At 36.6% G+C, this 15,035-nt stretch overlaps 5 protein-coding genes across 10 annotated transcripts; 3 read left to right on the top strand and 2 right to left on the bottom strand.

Moving 5' to 3' along the window:
* Positions 1–691: 691 nt before the first annotated feature.
* On the top strand, positions 692–5,730 carry LOC128877644 (uncharacterized). 2 transcript variants are annotated; one of them, XM_054125139.1, is made up of 5 exons: positions 692–1,187; positions 1,284–2,957; positions 3,062–3,243; positions 3,312–3,440; positions 3,496–5,730. In XM_054125139.1, exons 1-5 carry the CDS (start codon positions 1,166–1,168, stop codon positions 5,362–5,364), a joined length of 3,876 nt encoding a protein of 1,291 aa, XP_053981114.1. In that variant the 5' UTR covers positions 692–1,165; the 3' UTR covers positions 5,365–5,730. The 2 variants fall into 2 exon arrangements, with proteins under 2 accessions (XP_053981114.1, XP_053981113.1); XM_054125138.1 differs by having other exon boundaries at positions 694–1,187; positions 3,035–3,243.
* Positions 5,731–5,932: 202 nt separating this feature from the next.
* Positions 5,933–7,013, bottom strand: LOC128877649 (U1 small nuclear ribonucleoprotein C-like). The gene has a single exon (XM_054125145.1). The coding sequence runs from the start codon at positions 6,770–6,772 to the stop codon at positions 6,245–6,247; it is 528 nt and encodes a 175-aa protein (XP_053981120.1). The 5' UTR covers positions 6,773–7,013; the 3' UTR covers positions 5,933–6,244.
* A 485-nt stretch (positions 7,014–7,498) lies between these two features.
* Positions 7,499–9,463, top strand: LOC128877647 (tigger transposable element-derived protein 2-like). 2 transcript variants are annotated; one of them, XM_054125142.1, is made up of 3 exons: positions 7,499–7,613; positions 7,702–8,174; positions 8,277–9,463. In XM_054125142.1, the coding sequence occupies exons 2-3, from the start codon at positions 7,799–7,801 to the stop codon at positions 9,320–9,322; spliced, it is 1,422 nt and encodes a 473-aa protein (XP_053981117.1). In that variant the 5' UTR covers positions 7,499–7,613; positions 7,702–7,798; the 3' UTR covers positions 9,323–9,463. The 2 variants fall into 2 exon arrangements, with proteins under 2 accessions (XP_053981117.1, XP_053981116.1); XM_054125141.1 differs by having other exon boundaries at positions 7,702–9,463.
* Positions 9,256–11,665, bottom strand: LOC128877648 (zinc finger protein 84-like). Its single transcript, XM_054125144.1, has 4 exons — positions 11,328–11,665; positions 11,109–11,258; positions 10,846–11,013; positions 9,256–10,690 (listed from the first exon to the last, which is right to left on the bottom strand). The coding sequence occupies exons 1-4, from the start codon at positions 11,457–11,459 to the stop codon at positions 9,980–9,982; spliced, it is 1,161 nt and encodes a 386-aa protein (XP_053981119.1). The 5' UTR covers positions 11,460–11,665; the 3' UTR covers positions 9,256–9,979.
* A 309-nt stretch (positions 11,666–11,974) lies between these two features.
* Positions 11,975–15,020, top strand: LOC128877662 (exocyst complex component 7). 4 transcript variants are annotated; one of them, XM_054125171.1, is made up of 7 exons: positions 11,975–12,133; positions 12,327–12,563; positions 12,781–13,319; positions 13,407–13,958; positions 14,026–14,260; positions 14,343–14,609; positions 14,691–15,020. In XM_054125171.1, exons 2-7 carry the CDS (start codon positions 12,332–12,334, stop codon positions 14,960–14,962), a joined length of 2,097 nt encoding a protein of 698 aa, XP_053981146.1. In that variant the 5' UTR covers positions 11,975–12,133; positions 12,327–12,331; the 3' UTR covers positions 14,963–15,020. The 4 variants fall into 4 exon arrangements, with proteins under 4 accessions (XP_053981146.1, XP_053981149.1, XP_053981147.1 ...); XM_054125174.1 differs by having other exon boundaries at positions 12,006–12,133; positions 12,314–12,563; XM_054125172.1 differs by having other exon boundaries at positions 12,124–12,262.
* The last annotated feature ends 15 nt before the right edge of the window (positions 15,021–15,035 follow it).

Genomic DNA, 15,035 nt, shown 5'->3' on the forward strand with positions numbered 1-15,035 from the left:
TATCTCCAAAACATTCAGGGTCAAAATAGGTTATCAACGTACAAATTCAACATGTATTCGAAGATTTATTACATATATAATTTTCTAGTTAGTTAATATAGTTAAAACTTGCATTTTCATTGAAAATTTTTACACTGCTCACTAACGCTCATTAAGCGCTTAGTGAGCGGGTAAATGTGTTAAAATGTTTGATAGATTGGAAAGTTGGAATCAAATTAGTGACACGCCTACAACTAGGGATTTCACTATATTTTACCCCAGAGAAAATACCCAGGTGTGTTCGAGTTTGTGATTGGTAGAATAAGATTGGAAATGCGCCTGTAACTAGTGATGATATACAAATACAGGGTGTCCCAAAAATGTTGTAACACCTTGAAAGGGGTGGTTTGGGAGGTGATTTGAAACAACTTTTTCCTTAGCGAAAATGTTGTCCCAGGTTTCGTTAAGGATATATTAAGCGAAAACCCCGACCAATCAGAGCGCGACTATGCTGGTGAGCGTAGGCTACGCGCTAGCCGGCTTCGCTCATACGCTACTGCGGCCGCTCCACCAGTATACTCGCGCTCTGATTGGTCAGTGTTTTCCGTTAATATCTCCTCAACGAAGTCTCGTACAACATTTTCGCTAAGGAAAAAGTTGTTTCAAATCACCTCCCGAACCGCCTCTTTCAAGGTGTTACAACATTTTTGGAACACCCTGTATAAGTATAAATGATAAAAATACAAAGAATTTTATTAATTATGCGCTTATGAAAAATAAAGAATAATGTTTGTATGCTGAAGCCAGGTCATTGTGGCGAATGAATGGCTACATCCGGAAGACAAAATTTGTTTTAAATTTTCTTATCTACAGAATTAAAAATCTCCCTATATACCCGCTCGCACCATACAATACACACGATGTTATTAGACTTGAAACACTCTTCTAATATGACAAACATTTTGCAGAAGAAACAAGTACGTGTATGTGTGTATTTCAATTTTGTACATACAGTGTGTTGAACACGTGAGACTTTTTTGAGACTAAGTTACACAAAGTTATTCTCTTCTGGAAAACGTTACAAGTGTTCTCATTTCACCCAAGATTTGTTTTTGTTTGTGTTGCGTATATTATCTACAAATTCCTTTTTTCCATCAAGTTGTTTCATGCGTTCATACAAATAACTATGGAACACAATGTATTTCGAGGTAAGAAATATAATAATAATAATAATAATGTACTTCCTGTACAATGTTTATCATGCTTGCATAATAACAATAAATTATTTAATTTGTGTGAACTAGATTATTGTAAGGCTGAGAATAGCGATGACGAAGAAGTTAATTGTGACTTACAATCTAGATTGTATGCTGCTGTCTATTACGGCTCCAATAATTTGGAAGATCTAGATGTAAAAGAGAATATTAAGTTAGAAGATTCTGGTTTTGACAGTAAAGAATCAAATAAGTCTATAAGTACTCAAGTATCTAACTTCGATGGCAATTTCAAATTCAATTTTTCCCTTAACACAGAAAGTGAATCGTCGAATGTACACAATAAACATAATTTAAATGTACCATCTAGAGAAGCTTTACAACATCCACAAGAAAGCATTAAATCGCCGAAAGGTAATAAGGAGTCTGTGGTTTCTCATAAACAGGAAAGTATCAATAGTAATCCAGCTAACACCTATGATACGAGCAAAAACATAAAACCAGAAACAGAAGCAGAGACTAAAGAAGAACCTACGCAATGTTCAAACTTTGAAACAAGACAATCTTCTTTAAATTCTAAACAATGTAATATTAACGATAATACTGGAAGAACTGAAGAAGAAATGTGCGTTAAGCAGAAAGTGAACAATCCTGACAATATTTTTAGAAAATATGAATTTTCAAAGTTGTTTATCAATAAACTATATCAAGAAAAGTATGAGAATCTAAATAAACGATTGCAACAATTGGAAGAAAAAGAGAAAGAACAGACAGAAGAGGATGTACAAGATGAAAAAAACATGGAAGAAGAAAATCAACAACAATTGAGTTACTTGGACCCAATAGAAAAGGAGACAAGGTACGAGATATGTACAAGAAGCGATAAGATACAAAAAGTCAGTAACTATTCCGAAGAGGTCGCTGTACTATCAGTAGAAATGGACAGCGATTCCGAAGAATCTATTTTAGAAGTGCCTATTCCACCGAAACCATTGCCACCTGTTATACAGTTACCAGATTCTGACGACGAGTTTGACATGTCAAGCAGCAATAGGAACGAGCAATTCTACATCAATAATATATGTAATCTAACAGAAGATTACGAGAATATAACTTATATAAGAACCAAAGCTTCAAATAATGTATCAACAACTATTGATGATACCTTAGCAAGCTGCGCAACAGAAGACATCACATTAAACTGCACAGAAATCCAAAAAGCCGCTTCCAGTATAAAGGAAATAATGGAGATGAGTAAAAATGTCCAAAATGATCTTACCCACTCACACAAAGATAAAAACGCTTCAAAAGATACATTCACACTTACAACCGAATCACTCAAAACTGCTGGCGAGACAGTCAAATCATCCTCCAATACCGAAAAAAATATCGCGTCTGAATTTCAATCTCCGTTAGATAATATCAACAACAGTAATATAGTGTATGAAAGAGATAAACCCAAATTGGTTACCTTCGCAGAGGAAGTAGAAGTAATGACTTTCCGAAACCCTAACGAGTTAACTATAAGTAAAAGAAGAAGAGACGAAGATAACGAACCTAATATTAACGCAAAGCGAAAGAAAACTAACAATAGTAAACATTCGGAAGCAAATGCCACTCCACAGCAGAGCAAAGAGAAAGAAAAACAACAGTCGTGGGTGGATTATTTTTTTCGCCCCATGTCTGAGAGTCTTAAAAACTTTTATAACGAGGTTCGAGGTCAAGAAAACTTCGACATCCAGGAAATACAAAGTAAAATGTCAAGTGAGTTGGTAGAACCTATCTGGTTGTATTGTAGTTACAAAATTTGTACGAGTATTCTATACTTCAATGAATTATAGAGGATCCAAGACTTTGGGCTATTTTAGATGAAGACCTGATGCCGACTCATTCGAGACGAAACAGATTTTGGAACGTCAAGTGTAACAAGTGCCAATGCGAAGGTCATCGAGCGTACAATTGTACTCAACCACACAAACCTCCTCGATGCTACATGTGTGGTACGGAAGGACACATCGAAGCTCGATGTCCTCAGAAAATGTGTCTCACGGTTCGAATGTATTTCTGAAAGAAATATATTTTGTTACGATCTCGTATTAATGTATCGATTCTTTGCAGTGCGGTAAAAAGCAAGGAACGTTTAGAAAGACTTGCGAATCTTGTCGCACACTTTATTGCAACATGTGTAAAGCTGTAGGGCATAGATCAACGGAGTGTCCCGATCTCTGGAGAAGATTTCATCAAACGGTAAGCTTATTCTTAATGGAAATTACAGTAGAGGATAATTTTTTCTTTATTTCAGACACGCAACTCTGAGATAAACATCCCAGAAAACTTATCGGAAATCATGAAGCCTGCGGATTTACTCTACTGCTGCAATTGCACCAAGCGCGGACACGATTCCTCCATGTGCTATGAATATCGGTGGTCGCAGCACTTTCCAACACCAGCATCTGTCTCAAATTATGGAGACAGAACACAATCCGCAGAACATGGCTATGATAACACCACCAAAGACGTCATACCATTGACTAAATCCAAAAAGAACAAACATACTCGCATAAAAAATGCCGAGTTTTCTGCGGAGACAGACGAAGGTCTCGAAGGCTGTTGTGTATTGTATTCGTACGGTACGTTCCATACCAGAAAACAGAACGGCGAAGAACTTACGAAAAAGGTTCCAAATGATATAGTTCCAAACGCAAGCAGTTTTGTGAAAAGTCCTGTGCCAGTGGAGTTCTTCGACCACTTGTCGAAGATAATTAACTTTGAATTAAAAATATTTTTTGATCCGCTGAGGGTATTGAAGATAAGGATACGATCGATAATGGGTGTTCCGGTGCATCTGCATCAGATCTTCGGATTTTGGCTTCGCCTGCAAGACGACGAGAAGAATCTCCACATAGACACGAATCTACCACGTGGTATGAAGAAGATGTTCAATTTTTTGACAACAAACTTAGAGGAACTGGATCGAGACTTACCAGATGAAGCTAACAATCTTAGCAGTCGGATAGAAAAATTGAAGAAGTCGATGGCCGGCGTTCAAGATCCTAACATATTGTCTTGTAAAGCAGGAGAGCTGTTGAAACTGAAAAAGAAATTGTTGAAAATATACCATACGAAACCAGTGTGGAGTCGAGAAGCAGTAAAGCTACGCAAACTTGCAAAATTGTTAAGTAGGAAAGTAGCAAATTTAACATCACAGAAAGTGCCAGACGTTCCCTTGCCACTATACGTGCAAATTATCACGGTATACAATAAAGTAACTGTGCCTCGAACCTTGACCAAGGACGAACTGTCCTCTTTCTTTAGTAAATTTAACAAGAAGAAATCAAAGAAAAATAAAGGAAAAGAGAACAAAGTCAAAAAACAGAATTCACAAAATTGTAATAAATTAAAAGCTTCCACAAGTTCCAATGTAAACAATAATGCTATGCTAAAAAATACTCAGATACAAGATAAACAACCAAGTGCTACATTTACCACTACTGAATGTTCAACGAGTAATAACATTCAACCTGATTACAACGCTACGCAGTTTTATACAGACAGTGAAGGAAACCAATTGGAGAAAACTATTGCTGGATATTATTATGCTTATCCCATAGAAGTTTTACAGCTACCACGTGACCAGCTTCCACCAAATAACGCGGCGGAAATTCCTGTACGAAACCCTTATACAATTTCACCTAATTTAATTCCGCTACCTGTTAAGAAACCAGTGTGTTCCAATACATTATCGAAGAATGCTAAGAATGACCAATTAAATAGCACGCCTTGCACCGAAGTGAGACCCATTGACAAAGATGTAGAAATAATATCAAACAATAGTGAACTAACAAAAATATCCAATCCACAGCAAACAGTGAGTGTGGTCAACTCTGAAACAAATGCTTCGAAGAAGAAGAAATCGAAGAAAGCGAAATTAGATTCCATAGGGAGTCAAGTGAGAAATGTTGAGACATCCATAGAAGCAAAGGCTAAGAAAGTTATCATCGAAGCTCTGGAATTCAATCTACCATACATGAATAAAGCTATAGAGGAAGTTGAGAAGCGAATGAGTGATAAGAATATTACACACGAGCACATTGATATGCTCCAAAGACTAATAAACCTGGAAAAAGACCATAGGCAATACGTGACTTCGGTTTATAGTTACTTGAAGTAGTTTTCTTGGAAATATTGTGCTGATTTCATGTTTTAGCGAAATGAACATATTAGATATTATTTGTACCTTAGCGATAGTTTACGCAAGGTCAGTATATAAATTTATGATGAAATATTGTAAAATATGATTACGGATACTAAATTCTATCCATGATTATACACATTATAAATGTACATACTATAAGTATATAACAGGTACTATGGTGTTACAATTGTTTGTATTTATGTTATTCGAACATCATTTGATTAAGAATTTGTCTTACATTTCAATCTAAGACATAAAATGGTATATTGAATGTATACAACATTAATGTAGGGAAATTGCATTGATTTGCAATTAATATTGATATTAGGAATTTATGTTACATTTATATCATACAGTTTTGATAATTATAACTTAATTTCAAAGGAGATTTTTTTCCCAGAGTGTAACGTTATATGGTACACGAATCATCTTCATATCTATTCTTGTAAATAAATAAAAAATGCTTTTCAAATGAAAGTGAATAATAATTTGTTATATGTTATATTTATTGAGATTTCATTTCACTTTATTGAGAGTTCCAGAGATTACTCGCTACATACAAACAATTTTTCATCTTTTCAATATCAGTATAGATACATCAATACTTTGTCTTGTTTTGATTAATAAGTATAGTTTATTGACAAGATATTTCATTGCAATACAAAAGCTACAAGTTACTATTAGTCTTATTTGAATACTATTTAATTCTCCCAAGGTTTCGAGTTTTCCTGTAAATATTCCAATGTTCTAAAAATATCATGAATCGTCAAACAAAATTTGTACTTTAAAGCTTATATTTATATGTACATGACTATAATAGAATTAAATATACAACATGTATATATAGAAAACCACATCATTTAAACGATTTCATTATTTCTTCATTAGTAGTTGTTCTTCCCATAGGAGGCGGCGGTCCATTCATCGGTGGTCTCATTGGACCCATAGGACCCATAGGCCCCATCATCGGTCCCATTGGTCCCATAGGTCCCATCATAGGAGGTCTCATGCCCATCATAGGAGGCATTGGTCCGTGCGGACCCATCATCATCGGACCTCCGGGACCCATCGGGCCGCCATGCATTCCTGGCGGTGGCATCATACCTGGAGGACCCTGAGGCGGTACTCCAGGTCTTGGTCCAAGATTAGGCGGTGGAGGAATCGCTGCACCCTTGTTCGCTGCGAATGGATTGGACGCAATTTTTCCTGCCTTAAACGCTGCGGTTGTGGCGTCGATTAGTTGCTGTGCTTGTTCCTCCATCCATTTCTGATAGAAATATTTTACGTTGTCTTTATGTTTACGTCCCTGACAATGAGTCTTTCGTACACTCGGCGAGTCATGGGTTAGGTACGTGTCACAGTAGTCACAGTAATATTTTGGCATTGTTTATACTTGGATATCAGCGACTAATTGCCATTAATAGTACACTTGTGATTCTTGCAGGAGTTTGGAGAGTTTCCTGTGAAATAGTTCAGTTTTTTGAAATTTTGTGGTAGAAGATAACCTTAAATTATTGTGTGGACGCGACGCGTCTGTTATTGTCTGTTACTACTGGATACTTCGTGTTTCAAGGTTTTTACCAGGTTCTACCAGTGGTTCCTTGATCATGAGTACAGTATTGGGTGCGTTCAGAAAGGTCACCGCTCACTGATCTGCTCTGTAAGCGGGTGATGTTGGCCTGCGAGCCGAACACTCGTTCGAGTCGCCCGTCTACCCATTCTGTGCTCGTAGGTCTTGAGAGTGGGGACCCTACGATAAAAAGTGACGGTTTATAAGATAATACAATAAATACAGGGTGTCCCAAAAATATTGTAACACCTTGAAAGGGGTGGTTTGGGAGGTGATTTGAAACAACTTTTTCCTTAGCGAAAATGTTGTCCCAGGTTTCGTTAAGGATATATTAAGCGAAAACCCCGACCAATCAGAGCGCGAGTATGCCGGTTGAGCGTAGGTTGCGCGCTATGCGGCCGTGCTCATACGCTACCGCGGCCGCTCCAACGGTATCCGCGCGCTCTGATTGGTCAGTGTTTTCCGTTAATATCTCCTCATAATCGTAAAAGAGAACAAGTAATTGTTATATTGACAGAACAAACTCCGAAAAATAGTTCGGCATATTAATCACCAAATGGGTATTCATTTGAGCAAAAATACCGGTAACTCGCAAGAGAAGCGAACCAATCAGAGGATGGGTAGAGTCAATATGGCGTCGTTCAGACCTGTCAAAGTATGCCAAATACACACATCTTTATGTACTCGTATCTTCTAAACTATTGGATTCCTAAACTTTTAACTTGCATTTTCGGACTTTTCAGGTCAAAAACTATAAGGTTTGATAAGTTTTAACCAAAAAAAAATGGGCCCCTGAGACAAATCTCAGCCCATTCTAATAGCGTACAAATATTAACCTCTATGAAAATGGCGAGTAACAACGAAAATAATAGGAAATCTGCCCTCTCGGTGGAACAAAGACTTGAAATTATGCAGCAACTGGATAGCGGAGCAGCTATTACCAGGGTAGCCGCGAAATATGACGTTCATCCGGCAACAGTTCGCCGCATACGGCGAAACGCAGGGGCAGTGTGTCAACTCGTAGAGCAAGGTGTTGAAACGAGAAGACGGAAAAATCTGCGAAAGCCAGCCAACGAAGAACTGGACACTCGCTTGTACGCTTGGTTTTTAGAGCAGAGGACGCTTGGGGATCGTATCACGGATTTGATATTGCTGGAGAAAGCGATAGAACTGAACAAGGAGTTCGGAGGGCCGTCAACTTTCAAAGCAAGCAGAGGTTGGTTGTGGAATTTTAAGAACCGCCATGGTATTCGTTTGTCGAACTACTTTAGCGAACACGGGGATGCAAATGCAACAGCCACGCAGCAATTATTTGTAGAGGATTTCACTCGACGGCTGGTGCAAGAAGGAATCGAGTATGAAAATATTTACAAGATGGAGGAGACTGGTCTCATGTGGAAGGCGCTTCCCACGAGGACTTTGCAGAGCGAGGAGAAAGAAGCGGAAGAAACGAAGTTGGCGATGGATCGGGTATCAATTGGCTTGTGCGTTAATGTAACAGGAACGCACAAGCTTGTGCCACTGTTTATTCACAAATACAAGAATCCAAGGGCATTCAAACATTGCAAGGATCGCCTTCCTGTAGTTTTCAAATCGCAGTCACAGGTATGGATGAATCAAGAAATATTCACTGATTGGTATCTCAATCACTTTAAACCAGCAGTGAGGATGCATCAATCGATGACCAGCTCCTGTGGAAAAGTCATCCTTCTCTTGGATAATTATCGAGAGTACAATCTACCCAAAGAGATTCAGCAAGATGATCACTTTGAAATCATATTCCTGCAGGCGAATATCACTCCTCTCCTCCAACCTATGAACCATGGAGTAATTGAAGAAACCAAACGATCCTACCGCTGTAAAATGTTGCGCAAAGTGATGAATTATCCAGATGGAGTGCAACAGTTTTATTCAGATTATGATCTCAAGGATTGTATAGACTTGTTGTTCGAGGCTTGGACGGAAATAAGCGTCACATATATTCAAAACACATGGAGAAATATCATTAAACAAATCCCTGAAGAGGTTTTGATAAAAGAAGAGCCAGGAGATCCATTGGAACCTAATCTACAGGATATCATTAGCGTAATTATAGGGGAACAAGCATCCGAAGAAAGCGTTAATGATTTTTTGTTGAAGTGCATGGAAGCTGAGAACAATTTCTTTGAAGATGAGGGCATAGGAGAAGATGAAGATGAAGATGCTTTGAATGGTGACAACGGGATGTCTTTACTGCTGGATACGCAAACTGAGGACGATGAAATGAAACGAATATTTGCGAATTTAATTACATGGTCTAAAGAAGAACCAGATTTTATTAAGTTACATGTGAAGTACTTGAAAGACTATTACGAACAAAAGTAATAACAATATATGTGGACTACAAACAAGCCATTTTATATAAGATTCTTACAGACCAAACAAAGTTGTGATCTTTAAGTTATGAAATGAAACTTATTGTCTTTAAAATGGGCACTAAAGAACTATTAAAGTTCTATTATTATTTATAGCGATTCATTTTTTCTAATGATGCATTTGCCAAATCATGATAACTGATCTCTTTTATAATCGCATGATTACTTTTATTACTAAAATATTTATATAGAGATAAAACAAAAGGAAGTTTTGCTTATTAGTATTGTATCGTTTATCTTAGCGTGTGCCTTAACATTGTCAAAGTGGTTTGCAAGTGGTTGCAAATTGATGCACTGATAATTTTTAGATGCAAAATCTTGAAGTCATTAGCAGACAAATGCTAAAGTGAGCTTTGTATGATTTCCTTTGAAGACTGATCATGATAAATTGCTTACACAGTTCGATTCACTACAGTTTTAGAATATATACATTAATAGTATAGTTGTATACATTTGTCAAAGACTTACTCGATAAAACTGTTACTTTACTTGATAAAAATGTTGTAATGCCTTAAAGGTCATTGCTGCAGCTATTAATAATTTTTACATTTCTAGTTATTATTGCTAGAAACAGTCACCTTATGAAAATTAAATTAAACAGTTAAAGTTACTCATCGTCGTACAATAAATTATGCAATAATTCTGGGATTTCTGGTTGCTTTAAACAAAGAGATTCTTTGACTTGCAAATTTGTAGAATATTTGTTTCGCTCCAGTTGGCCAAGATCATGATCCAAAATTGTCTCAATCTCATTGTCAACATACAAAGGATTCTCGTAAGTCTTTGCCGCGTACGAACCACTTTGTTCGGTGGAATTCATTGTTTCGTTTATTGTACTCTCTAATTCAGTCTCTAACATGTTAACGCTACAAAAATTGTTTAACGTTACAGGTACATCGTGCTCAACTATTTCGTTACTGTATTGAGCCTGCCTTCTCAGTTCAGTTAAAGAACCAGGTATTTGATGATATTTCACCTGATGTACCTTCAAATTACTAGTCTGCGAAAATGTTTTCATACACAAGGTGCAATGGTAAGGTTTCTCTCCGGTGTGACACCTTGAATGCCTCTGCAATTTGTATTTTGTCACAAACTGTTTACCACAATCGGAACAAACAAACAAACTGTTTTCTATTTGTAGATTTTGGTTGCTGGCACATTTCTCTGTGTCCAGGTGGAAATTTATCACGTGAGACTTTAACGATACTTTATATCGAAACGATTGATGACAATTGGCACATTGAAATTGTTTTCTGCCATCGTGTCTTTCTATATGCTTCATCAATATTTCTTGTTGGTTGAAGGACATTCTGCAAATCTGAAAATATCGCAATGTATGAATTTAAGAAATTTTAGAGTAACTTATTAGGAATTAAGAGAGATTTTGATAATAAATCATTCTCTCCAAAAATGACCAAATCTACATGCAATTATAATTTTCGTTTAAGCGCATAATTCCATAGTCTTACAAACATTGCAAACAAACGGTCTCTGTCCTGTATGAATCCGCTTGTGTCTGTTTAAGTGTGCCTGACATCTAAAACTTTTCGCGCATATCGTACATGTACTCCTTTTTATCCCTTGTTTCGCCAAGGTATTTTTTGGTAACTTATCCTTTTCTTTCAATTCGCGCAACATACTCTGGAAACAAAATATTTAGAACATTTAATCGACGAATCGAAAAATAAACGATAATTATTGAAAAGTAAATGTAAATAATAAAAGATCAACAATACCTCTGCAAAATCAATGTCCAATGATGGAGCTGCAATCTGTTTTTGTACGTTCGCTACCATTAAATAAAACTCATCGAATACACAAATTTTTTGTTCGCAGTCGATACAAACATATTTAGAATACACATCGGAATTTGATATATTTATCACCTGTAATAAGAGAAGTGTTATGATGACTTGTGAAAAAAAAATAAATGATAGAACAGACTTGGAATATACCTCTTTAGAGAAATATTTGTTGATAATTGACATTAACACTGTTCCTTTGGTTTTATCTGTAAATAAATTGGTGCCTTGCTGTCTTTCCTTGCCGCATAGGCGACATAACTTCAAATTTATTTTGTGAAACATTATTGTCTATAGTTTTTTGGCATATTTAAAGTTATTTTTATATATACATATAGGATATGTATATATTATATATCAATATTATCTAAAACTACTGTTACAATTTCAACAAAAATAGTAAAAGGAATTATTTAAAATACCTGCTGTTTTAGAGCAGGTGTAAACAGGTGTAAACTAGCGTAGATTGGGTGCTTCCAGAAAGGTCATCGCTCAGTGAGCAGGTGAACTTATCAGTGGCGCCATCGGTGGCAAAATGCCAAAGTCTGTAGTGAAAACCGTTCCCACTGTTGTTACTAGATGCCGCCACTAACTAAAGGGTTGTAGGTTTTACTATGATGGCTTAATTTAATAAAAAATAAAACAGATTTTTATTATATCAATGTCAAATGATTAATAATTTTTGTATGATTAACCATTTTTTGTAGTAGGGACATACAGTGCACCGTTGAAAATGTAACCAATCAAATCTAAGCACAACTTGAGCGTCCTCCTCTCTCAAATTCGCATCCCCTACTCTCCCCTCCGGCCTTTGTGTTTTTATGTCAATGATATCATATGATATCATATCATTGACATGGTTGACATGACCTAGTTATACATACAATTATATACAATTAATTAAGCTTAGTTAGAATCTGTCAATCTTTATAACCGTTCAAAATATTGTGCTTTACATTGTAAGTTATCAAATATTAAATTAAATTTTCCATACTTTGCAGTGTAGAGACATTTAGAGTGGGAGTAAGCTGTCAAATAAATAATTAGAATTCCTATATTTTGCTATGTGAATACGTTTACATTACATTGTAAGTTGTCAAATATTAAACTAAATTTTCTGTATTTTGCAACATAAGTAGTTTTCAATTGTAGATAAAATGATGCATACCACAAGAGCTGACACTTCTGAAAGACGATTTGAAATACAATGTAAACTAGAGGCAGAGATTGTTTCTTTAGAAGTATTAAAGGAAGCCGAAGAGCGAAGTAGGAAATTAACTAACAACGTCGTAGGAATTCTTTCTTCTTTGGAGCAACGTCTTGCTACATTGCGGCGTACCATCCTTCCTGTGTACAATGAAACAGGAAATCTTCAAGCGCAGCAACAAAGTATGTGTGTCTGTTATTGTAAACCAATTAGAATTGATTATTTAAAATAATTGAAAAAATTAAGATATTTCAAGGTACTTCAATGTTTTGTTACAAGTGGTTCTTTTAATTCCATATAAAAACCTCGATTATACCAACCACAAAATTAATTGAAGTTTCATATATAATTCTCTAGAATAATAATTCTTAAACTATGATTTATCTGATTCATTTATAGATATCGAAAGAACCTTAAACGCTTTGGATCATGCTATTGGCTACTACGGAGTATGTCAAGAAGTAGAAGGAGCTGTGCGAACAGGTCCAGGAGGCTCCGGAGATTTAGACAATTTTTTAGAAGCAATGAATCGTCTCTACAATGCACAACGATACTTTCAAAAGAATAATCCCAGTTCCGTAGAATTAGAAAACGTAACAAGTTTGTTTGGTGTCGGACTAAATGCTTTATACGCAGAATTTAATGATATCTTAACTAGGCAAAGTAAGCCTATCCTTCCAATCGTTCTCCTGGATCTAATCGGTTCAGACGAAGACACCAGTGGGGAAGATGCTCCGCAGTCTCTCTGTCCATTACCAGAAAGCATCCTAGGAGACTTACTCAAAATCACTGGCTGGCTCGAAGAGAGAGGACACCACAGACACGTAGAGATCTACGCATCTGTACGTTCTACGATTGTTTTGAAATCGTTGCAATTGTTAAAAGAACATCAGAGGAGTGCCAGCGGTGGCAGTACGCATGCAGGAAGTCCTTTACCAGTAAGAAACTTCCGATAACATGCGTTTCACCATACATCAATCTTGTTTTTCATAAATTATTAGTAACAATCTCATCGTATTTTACAGAAAGCAAAGTTTGGCAATAGATATTCGCTAGGAACCCAAGAAGCCAGTGGAAGGAGAGCTTCTAAAAGATTGCAACACGCTCTTGAGAAAAAAGCTAACAGGATGCTGTTGAAAGCTTCGCAAACTACTGGTTTAGGCTTGTCACTGACTACATCTAGAAAACCTCAGCCACAGTTATCCGTACACTCGGTAGAGGACACAGCACCTGACGAACAAGAGATGGAGAATTATCTCCTCTTGACAGTTGGTCTCCACAAACTTATGCAGGCAGAAAGATCTCTTGTCGCTAAGATTCTGCCAGCTACTTTACAGGCACAAGTCCTAGAAGCTACCGTGCGGGATGCTATGGACCTCGTAGCTCACGATGGAGAGAGCATAGCGACTCGTGCCAAAAGGTGTATAGTACGACGCGACTTTTCGGCAGTATTAGTGATATTTCCTATTTTAAAGCACCTCGGAGAATTAAAACCTGATCTAGAACGCACTGTGGAGGGTTGTGATCTAGCTCTCAGATCAAAATTCACTTCCGTGCTCAACACTCTAAACATAACTGTACGTTATAATGAAATTCGTTATACAAATTGTATTCAAATCTTATAGCGTGTAATTTAATAATTAGGGAGCAAAAGCACTAGAAGACTTCGCAGAGAGTGTTCGAAACGAATCCAACTCGGTTCTACCAAAAGATGGTACAGTAGCAGAAAGTACAAGCAATGTATTAGTGTTTTTGGAACAACTAGCAGAGTACGCAGACACTGCAGGAGTTGTTTTGAGAAGTAGTACGGATATGGAAGGTACCATTTCCATGAAACAAACGGAGAACATGTACAAGATTGTTTTAGGAACATATATCAGTAAGTTCTTTACAGCTAAAAGTATTGTTCGAGTAACAAAAACTGAAATTTATAAAACTTTACACCATTTTCTTCATTTCAGAGAAAGTATTAGCTCAGTTAAATTTAGCACTCTTGAGCAGAAGTGACACTTGTTACTCAGATGCTGCACTGAGAACACTTTTTCGATTGAATAATCACAATCATGTTGTGAATGCTCTACGCCGTAGCTCTCTAATGGAATTGCTGTTACTAGCTGAGCCTACCGCAGAGCAGACATACCATGATCTTTTACTCCGTGACAAAACTAGTTATGTTTTCAACACTTTTGCGAAAGCACGTACCTATCTTGAACCTTTCGACGAATCAGGTCCGTACTTCTAAGTATGCTTGTTATATTTTCTAATGGTAAAAGAAAGCAGCTTTACTTTTATTTATTCTACTTTTGCAGGACCAGTAGCGAAAACATTGAAAGAAAGATTTTTGGGATTCACAAAAGAATTGGAAGATGTGGCAAAGTGTCAACGCTCTTATTCCGTACCAGATGCTCGATTGAGAGAAGAATTAAGGAATGAACTCCAACAGAACATCGTTCCTCTTTATACAACTTTCCATAACAAATATCATGGAATATCGTTTTCTAAGAACCCGACAAAATATATAAAATATACTCCTAAACAAGTATCTGCGTTGATTAACACATTTTTCGACACGACGGCGTAATGAACAACTAAACGAATTTAATAAACACCCATTTAATAAAGCATATTTAGTTACAGTATTTATGATATTTTTT

The sequence above is a fragment of the Hylaeus volcanicus genome, chromosome 5 (genome assembly GCF_026283585.1).
Source record: "Hylaeus volcanicus isolate JK05 chromosome 5, UHH_iyHylVolc1.0_haploid, whole genome shotgun sequence".
Classification (NCBI taxonomy): domain Eukaryota; kingdom Metazoa; phylum Arthropoda; class Insecta; order Hymenoptera; family Colletidae; genus Hylaeus; species Hylaeus volcanicus.